An 8453-nucleotide genomic window follows, 5' to 3' on the forward strand; every position below is an offset into this window, starting at 1 on the left:
AGAGAGAGAGAGAGAGAGAGAGAGAGAGAGAGAGAGAGACCTATACCCAGAACCCAGCTAATGACTCATCCTGGAGCTTACAGCCAGCCTACTTAGGAGAGCCGTGCTCCCTGCTGTCCTGAGTGCTGTTTACTGAGCATTGGTGCATCAAACATGCTTAAAGTCAGCTTTATAAAGTCGAAAGTCTGGGAATAGGCCCCTTTTTCTATCTTTTAAAACAAGGTTAGAGATAACTCTCTAACTCCACTGAGGCTCTGTGAAGTACCCCCTTCCCTCTCTCTGCCGGTCCCTCTCTACAGCTTTCAGGCACAGCCATCATGTTCAGTTCTGTCCCTGCTAACTGGTTTGACTGCACTGCTATGGTGCTTTTACAATCATTATACTGGTTGTGTGTCCTGAGCCTCGAGAGCCTGCAGCTCTGGAAAAGGAGGAGTCTGTTATCTGAGGATATGCAAGACAACTCACAGGCATGATTTAGACATGCCTACTGCTCCAGTTAGGAAAGGCAACAATCCCTCAATATAGGAAGGAGGATGAAAAGGTTCCTCTTTGTGGGACAAAAGGCCAAACTGGCACACATGTACAAAGAGAAAGGTCTTCCTTCCTGTTTTTAAGAGCTTGCATTTCATTGTCAATTTAAACATATTGTTTTCCAACATGTTTTTGAATTGCAGCTCCCCTGTAATAAAATTAAAATTTTTCCTTTCAATAAACAAATCTTTATGCTAATACCAGTAAGTGAATGAAATCTGGCATTACCTATTGAGCTGATAATCCTCAAATGTGCCTTGCAATTGTCACTGGCTTCTCAAGTCTGATAAAGTATGATTTTTAAATGTTGATAAATTATTTCTAGTTTAAACTTATCATTATATAATTTGGTGGCACTTAGATCCCTATACTGTTTCAGTGCTAAGTTTTTCTACACTGTGCTATTTAGATTTCTGGTTTCATTAAAATAACTATAATGGCTTAAATAATTCCATGTATCTGGGTGGACCATGGTCGAGGCTGACTATAAGGCCTTGGTTCAGTTGTATGCTTGACTCATGCCCTGCTCTATAATTCACAATGTGTAATAAAATTAGAAAACTATTGAAAATGAGCTCTTAGTGGTTAAATTTAGAAAAAGGTATGGAGAAAGACAAATAATTCTCTTGATATTTTCAAAGCAAGGTTGCATTAAATAACTTATGCAATCACCAAATATACTTCCCTCTTCACAAATGCCTCTTCTGTTGCTGAATGTGCAGATTTTTACAAATGTGGTGTGTCAACTTGTACCTGTGCAGAACCTTATATGCTGCCTCTTTCTCATTCTCCCCTGCCTGGGTTTGCATAGAACTTCTTACTCCTGCCAGCTCTCAAGTCTCCTGGGTATACTTAGGAGCATCAGCAGTTCTCTGACTGAGTAGTGATCAAACCAGGACCTTTGTAACTTCCCTTTTCAACTTCCTTTGAAGCTTAATCACAGAAATCCTTTCTTTGGTGGAGGGATGATGGGACAGAGAATTTGTTCAACCTGTTCCCTTCCCCAATTTCAGAGTACAGAAAACTCTTTTTAAAGCCCAAAAATGGACAGCACATTTCAGGGCCATATCCCCCAGCTTCTAGATTGCTTTGACATATTCCAAAATTGTAGTCAGAGGAAAAAAAGCACAGGGTGAAACTGAGCAAAATGACACAGAACAGTGCAGAGAGAAAGGAATCCCAGCAGGATGACACAGAACAGTGCAGAGAAAGGAATCGCAGCAGGTGGTGGCTGGATAGAGCGCCCTGCTTAAATACTGATCCATCCACCTTGCCAACTGTAGAATGGGGTTAATGACACTGAGCTCATAAGGAGACTCCTAGGATTGACTTAAAACATTATAATATTGGGTACTTTGCAATCTGTTAAGACCTAAAGTCAAAGAAATGTTATGAAACTGGCTGGGTTTCAACATAATTACTCCTACCTACAATTAATCTGAAATCAAGCAGAACCTCATTTAAGAAGAAATAAGTGGGGGCTTGTTATGTCTTATGATGTGTTCTGTGTGCAGTAAGACCCCCCCAACACATATATAGCAGAGGACTGCTGGGTCTGGACTCAGAGAAGATGCACCTAACCCTCAAGAGACTTGAGGCCCCAGGGAGTGGTGAGGTCTGGTAGGGTGTGTGTGTGTGTGTGTGTGTGTGTGTGTGTGTGTGTACATCCTCCAGGAGACAGGGGTGGGGGAAGGAGTTATGGAATGTGGAACAGTAAAAGGGTGGACTGGAAGGAGGATAAAGTCTGGACTATAAAAAATGATTAAAGAATAAGTAAAAAAGACAGAAAGAAAAGAAGAAATAAGTGGAGGCTTGATATGTCTTATGATGTGTGCAGTGTGCAGTGTGTGCTGCTTGGCTCCACAGCACCTGGTATTTAATCCCACTCATAGGAATATCTTCTTTTTATTATTTATTTTATTTATTTACATTCTGCCTATTGCTCCCCCCTGCTGAGTCTCCCTTTCACAGTTCCTCATCCTATTCTCCCTCCCTCTTGCCTCTGAGAGGGTGCTTCTCTCCTCCCCCAACCCTGGGCATACCCCTTCCCTGGGGCGTCGTCTAGTCTCTGGAGGATTAGGCCTATCTTCTTCCACTGAGGCCAGACCGGGCAGTCTTCTCCTATATATATTCAGACTAGTTTGTGTATCTTCCAATAGAAGCAAGTTCATATACTTAAGAAATTTCCAAGCTGAATGTGTTCTATACAAGATAATTTAGAGCAAGAAAATCAGAAATGATGTAAATGTCCCAAAGTAGGGAAGTAGTTAATGTCAGCCCATTTTTGCTCTGCTATTGCTATTCATTTTAAAATCAAACAGCCTAAAGAATTTGTAACTGTGGAAAGTTAGGGCCCCAAATCAACAAAAAGCTGAATAAGCAGTAGACCCCAGATATATACAATACATACAAGAGCAAGCAATAGGAACTAGAAGGGGAGGGATGATTACTTAAGAGTTGGTACAAGTTCATAAACTAGTCTAGATCTCACACATTTCCTGCAGTTTTTAGGTATTACTTTATAATAGACATTAAAATAATGAAAATATTCCTTTCTAAAGATCTAATATCTTCTCAGATATCCTCAGACTTAATCAGAATTTCCTTCCAGAAACTGACAATCTCAATCTGCATTTTTTAGAAGACCTTATAAATTCACACAAAGAAGAAATTAATTAAACTCATGCCCATAACTTTCTACTTCAGACTTGTATCTACCAGAAAATGTGATAGCTTTTCCTGCCTTATTCTATTCACAATCAGAATTATTGTGCTAAATCCTACAGACTGTATGTTACCAAGCCAGCACAGCTCAGCATGGACATCACTTCGAAAATATCTCCCAGTATACATAGAATATCAGAAAACAAGTCAACTATCTTAATGTATTAATTTGCAGTGGTGAATATTCATGAGATTTCATTCACATGCACTTCCATTCAGAAAAGCAATGGGGAAACCACAATTTATAGGATTTAATAAAGAAAAAAAACTTGCAAGGAAAAAATCCTTATATAATAGATTGAAAATCTAAGGACCAGGGATGGGGAACACGTCCCCCCAGTATAAGCAAGGCAAGAATGGCCCCCAATAACTAGGGACTCACACATTGTTTATGGTGTGTCTTATAACCAATGAAAAGTACAACCTGCTAGACAGAGTGTGCGCTACTCAGCTTCAGAACCAAAGTTCCCAAGCATTTGGCCTGAAAACCAAAAGTGAACTCTAGAGCTTACTCTGCATGGGTGTAAATGATAAGTAGACAGAGGATGCACAGGGCTGGGAAACAAGCCCACAAAGACATCCCCCCTCCCCCCCGGCCCCTCAAGGAAAGATGTCCTTGCTGGAGAATGACATTTCTTGTCTGTGCTCTCGACACTCTCTGCCTTTCTGATCCTTCCAATTGGAACAGAGGAAAAGAGGTGAAGGACAAGAAGAGAAGATGAGAGAAAAGAGACAGAGACAGAGCTAGACATATAGAGACAACAGTGATAGCTATGAGGAAGATGAGGCAAGAGAGGAGAGGCAAGAAGAAAGATGAGAGAGATAAGGGAGGAGACGCGAGGAGATAGGGAAGACAGACTGATGAGACTTTCTCAGATGCCCAGAATACATCTTATCTGCCCCAGGCACAAGCACAAGCCCTCATGGGAATTTTGTTCAGCAGAGCGGACCTGTGAATACCTGCCAAGTAGCCCGTACACTAGCCACACGAATGGAAACAGGTGACCGTGCTCTGCAGTCCTTTTAAGTATCCGAAGTGTTCCCTTGAGAAGGAGCACTGGTAAACAGGAAGTCAAGCAGCACAGTCTGTTCAGTGGGAGTACTTCAACCTGCAATCCTCCTGATTAGCCGGGACAGTTTGGGGCAGTGAGGGACACAGGAGAGAAGAGGGACACTGATTGCCTTCTAACAGCTTGCATCTTGAATGTGAGGTATAACTAGTGTGTCAAGGAAAGGCTAGCGTTAGTACAAAGACGCTAAAAGTGCAAATGAAAGAGGTCAGGGGAAACATTTCGAGAACCTCGGGGGTAAGCCAAGCTTAGTTTAAGATCTCTGTACTTGGCTCAGGCCAAGACTATTATGGATCCCTTTCCGTGACACATGTACAGTACTAGCCTGGCTTGAAAAATAAAAATCAGTGGCATAATGAACTCAGGAGAAAATGGAAGTGTGGCACACTTGTCTAACAGCAGCAGATGTCCTTAACACACATGAACTTCTGAATCTCTTCCAACCTCAGTAGGAGGAAACAGCTTCCTTTAAGCCATCTTCTGCTTCCACTTGTAAAAACCTCTCTCTCTTTTTTTTTTTGTCTAAGTCATTTCCGAGACCCTGCACCAGGAACCGCTTTGCTCAGAAAGAAAGCATGGGTCAGGACATATTCACCACAAACCAAAGGGTGCAGGACTGCAGAGATGGCAACCAAGGGCTGTCCTGTTCTGCAGGGCTTCACAACAGCACAAGCCCCCAGGGCCACAAAATGGAAGCAGGAGGGACAACTTACCCAAAGTGACTGGATAAGGTCATGGAAATACAGAAGACAAGGAGGGTTTTGGTCATGATAAATCTAGAAAGCATTCCATTGTCCATTCCCAGTAAGAATAATAGTTGAAGCAGATGAATTTGGAAGAAAAACTGTCCTTTCCTCCAACTTGATCTTGACGCTGAAAGAACACAAAGCGGAGAGGCACATGAACATGGATGTTCCCGGCACTACAGTGAATCCAACCATGCTGCTGCCACAGTGGAGCTGTCAGAGACTGGAGCCTGGCCCTTGTACCAGCAGACTGTGCCAGCACAGTTTGCACCATCTTCTCTGGGCAGCAAGGCAGTGTAAAAAAGGTGACAGTACAGCTTTAGTTCACTTTTACAGTGTACAGTCGTTGTAAGAGACTGCTTGCATCCCTTAATATTGTACTCCTTTAGCAAGGTCTAAATGACCCAATTATTAACACAGGTCTTAAAGTTATCTGACAATTGCATTTTGCATCTATCAAATCCACAAGTGAGATAAATTTACCTTTCTGAAATATTTGCCACACGTTCAAAGCCAGCAAGCTGCTTCTTGTTCTGCAAGGTGCTGAAAGTGTGTGGGAAGAGGGGGGAAAGGCACATGTCAGAAACACGTCTTCTATAGGATCGCAATGGTAGACTTGCCGGTGAGGGTCAGACTTTCTGGGTTGGCATTCTGCCTCCCAGGACTACATGGCTTAATAATCATGACACTTGGAACATATCTCTGTTCTTAGCTAGACTCTGGTTAGCGCAGTGGTAATCTAAGCAAACACTGCCCCTGGGCCAGCAACAACCTTAGAGAAGGCACATAACATCTCAACATGCGCATAACGCAAATAGATGCTCAATGTACACTAGCAACCCAGAGTTCCAAAAGAAACACATTTCTAAGGAGACCCTCCCCCCAAAAGTCCAGAACTGAAAAACCACACAACAGGTACTTCCATCTCAAAGGAAAAGGCCCTCTGAGATTCCCTTCAAGAATAGAAGGCTGGCATGCGGTGGTCGCCTGGGCAAATCCTAGGGCTTGGCGCCGGTAGCCTGGCGAGTCTAGGCGGCGAGCACGCGGCGCCGCATTCAGGGAAACCCGGGCGGTGCCTTCTGCTGCCCCTGAGCCCCCGACTTCCCGATCCCCACAGCGAGACTGCTCTCCTGGGGAGCCCCCCAGATCCCGGTGCGAGCTCACCAGTGCTGGCGCACAGCGCAGGTGGGATAAGGGGTGGCACTGCGGAGCCGCAGCCTCCGCCACTCCGCACCTGCTGCCGCTCCGCAGAGCCACCGGACACCTCCGGTGGTCCTGCCCTCAGGCTCGCGCCCTCCAGACCTCCTTAGTCCCCAAGCCCGCCAGCTGAGCGCTCGCCAGGCAGCGCCTTCCTCCTCTGCTGCGCGCGGTGCAGTGGCGGCGCAGCCAGAGCCCGGCCTCGAGCAACCCGCGCGACAGGCGCGCGACACCAAGTAGGGCCCGCGCCCACCGCGCGCCCCTGCTCCCGGGCGGGAGCCGCCTTCCAGGCGGGCGAGCTCCGCGACGGCGGCTAGCCGCGGCTATTCGCTATCTACAGCGAACCGGGAGGCGCTGCGCCCAGAGCCCCGTCCAGCCGTGCCACCAGATCCACTGCCTTCAGTGCCGGTGGCCTCCGCAGTCTCCGGGCAAAGTTTGCGCTGCGGGATCCGCGAGCGCCCAACTGCTCTGCGATCCTCCCGGTCCTGAGGCCGGGGTGCCCGCCACGGTGGCCGCCGCAGCTCCTTACCCTACGCGCGGGCCCCGGCTGGTGAGCCGTCGGCGAGGGCGCATCCTGCTTCGCCGCCGCCTGCTCTCCCTGCGGCATCACCGCCCCATGCTGCCGGCGCGAAGTTGCCGGGCGCTCGGCGCCGAGGAGCCCCGGAGCCCCGCGCTCCCGCTGCCGCCCTGCGGCTCTGCTCCGCGCCGCGCCTGAGGCCGCGCGTTGCCCCGCTGCAGATTCCCCCAGCGCCCCCGGCGGACTCGCGCTCGCTCTCACCTCTCCAAAGCGCCACATGTCGTCTCTGGGTTTGAGGAACGTCCCTCTGCCTAGGCGCCCGGTAGAGGCCGCCAGACTCTCACCAAATGCCCGGCCCCCGGCCCCCGCTCAGCCCAGGGGGAGGGCATGGGGGCTACGTCTGACCCGCTTCGGGGAAGACAATGTTTCTGCTGAAGTTGCTTGTGGGTATTGGAATCATATTTGGTTCCCCCTGGAATAACCGCTGGTCACCTTTTAGGACAGAGAAGGAAAGGTGTGGGGATTGGCAGCAGCGTCTATTAACCTAGGTGGATGCTTATGTCAGGTAGGATGGCCAGCACTTTTTGTTCTTCCTCAGTCCTCAGTAGCAACCTTGGCTTTACCCAGCCATTCTTGGCAGAGAGAAACTGGTGCAAGAAAACCCTCGCCATTTAATTCACGGACAGTAATTATTGCTGGATCTTACAATGAAACCCTTTCACAATAGCAGGACATGTTTAGGGGATTACCGAAGACTCATTCCTTGATAAGCTATAGGATCCTTAGTGCAGAGACAGAGTATGGGGTCGCAGATATAAAAGTAGGTCACAGGCGGTGCAGAGCTTCCCGCTGACCCTCTGGGGCCTGGAAGGAAGACATTACCTTCTCAGCGGGCACATGCGGTTGATTAACGTGTTGGTCCAATGTCAGTAGCATAGTTTCTGCGAGACAAGGGCAGCCGGGACCAATTACCACTGGGCAGAAAAGGTCCTTTCAAATGCCTCACAAACTAGACACAGTGGCAGCTCCTTCCTCGACTGCAGTGTGTTGTTTCCACTGGAGTAGGCTTAATGCTTGCTTAGCGTACAGGAAGCACTGGGTTCCATTCCCTGCACTATGTAATCACCTCACAGTTGGCATATGCCTGCAATCCCAGAACCCAAGAGGCAGAGCAGAAGATCAAAGTTACTGTGCACTATTCTGAGAGTTCTATGCCCGCCTGATATACATGCGAAACTGTCTAAAAACAAAACAAAACAAAACAAAACACCAGAAAAGACTTAAATTGAAACCTCAGGGTTTGCTTCGGTGCTGCAAATTTTGTGGGGCACAGACTGTTGAGTGACTTCTAAGTGACAGCAAGAACAATCAAATCTATCTCTCCCTGCTGGATCCTTCTTTAACAGCGCTAGCAGAAAAACCCACCCGAGCCTCTACCCATTGTCCAGCTGGGTTAGACACAGGGTTTTTCAAAGTACCTAACGGTACTTTTATACATTATTGAAATTCTGGTTTTCCCAAAATGAGAGACTGAAAAAAAATATTTCAGAAACAGGATATAAATATTACCTTTTGTCCACATGTAATAGAGCTTACCATGGCTATACAGCTATCTGTAGTCTTAAATAACTCTGAGCTACAGTGTTCTTCACGAAATAGAAGATACTC

The 8453-nt window shown here is 47.0% G+C and overlaps 1 protein-coding gene across 5 annotated transcripts in view; it reads right to left on the reverse strand.

Moving 5' to 3' along the window:
- Positions 1-7157, reverse strand: part of Gabra5 (gamma-aminobutyric acid type A receptor alpha5 subunit) — a 106354-nt gene extending 99197 nt beyond the window's left edge. Inside the window, exons 1-3 of one of the 5 annotated variants that reach the window (XM_031386829.1) lie at positions 7047-7148; positions 5555-5614; positions 5039-5198 (exon numbers count right to left, since the gene is read on the reverse strand). In XM_031386829.1, the coding sequence (XP_031242689.1) occupies positions 5039-5124 (86 nt within the window). In that variant the 5' untranslated portion in view covers positions 5125-5198; positions 5555-5614; positions 7047-7148. Of the gene's footprint in view, positions 1-5038; positions 5199-5554; positions 5615-6235; positions 6500-6797 lie in introns of those variants that run through there. The other 4 variants (XM_031386827.1, XM_031386828.1, XM_031386831.1 and 1 more) reach the window with 4 other exon arrangements.
- Positions 7158-8453: the final 1296 nt, after the last annotated feature.

Source organism: Mastomys coucha, unplaced genomic scaffold, assembly GCF_008632895.1.
Source record: "Mastomys coucha isolate ucsf_1 unplaced genomic scaffold, UCSF_Mcou_1 pScaffold21, whole genome shotgun sequence".
In the NCBI taxonomy this organism is placed as follows: domain Eukaryota; kingdom Metazoa; phylum Chordata; class Mammalia; order Rodentia; family Muridae; genus Mastomys; species Mastomys coucha.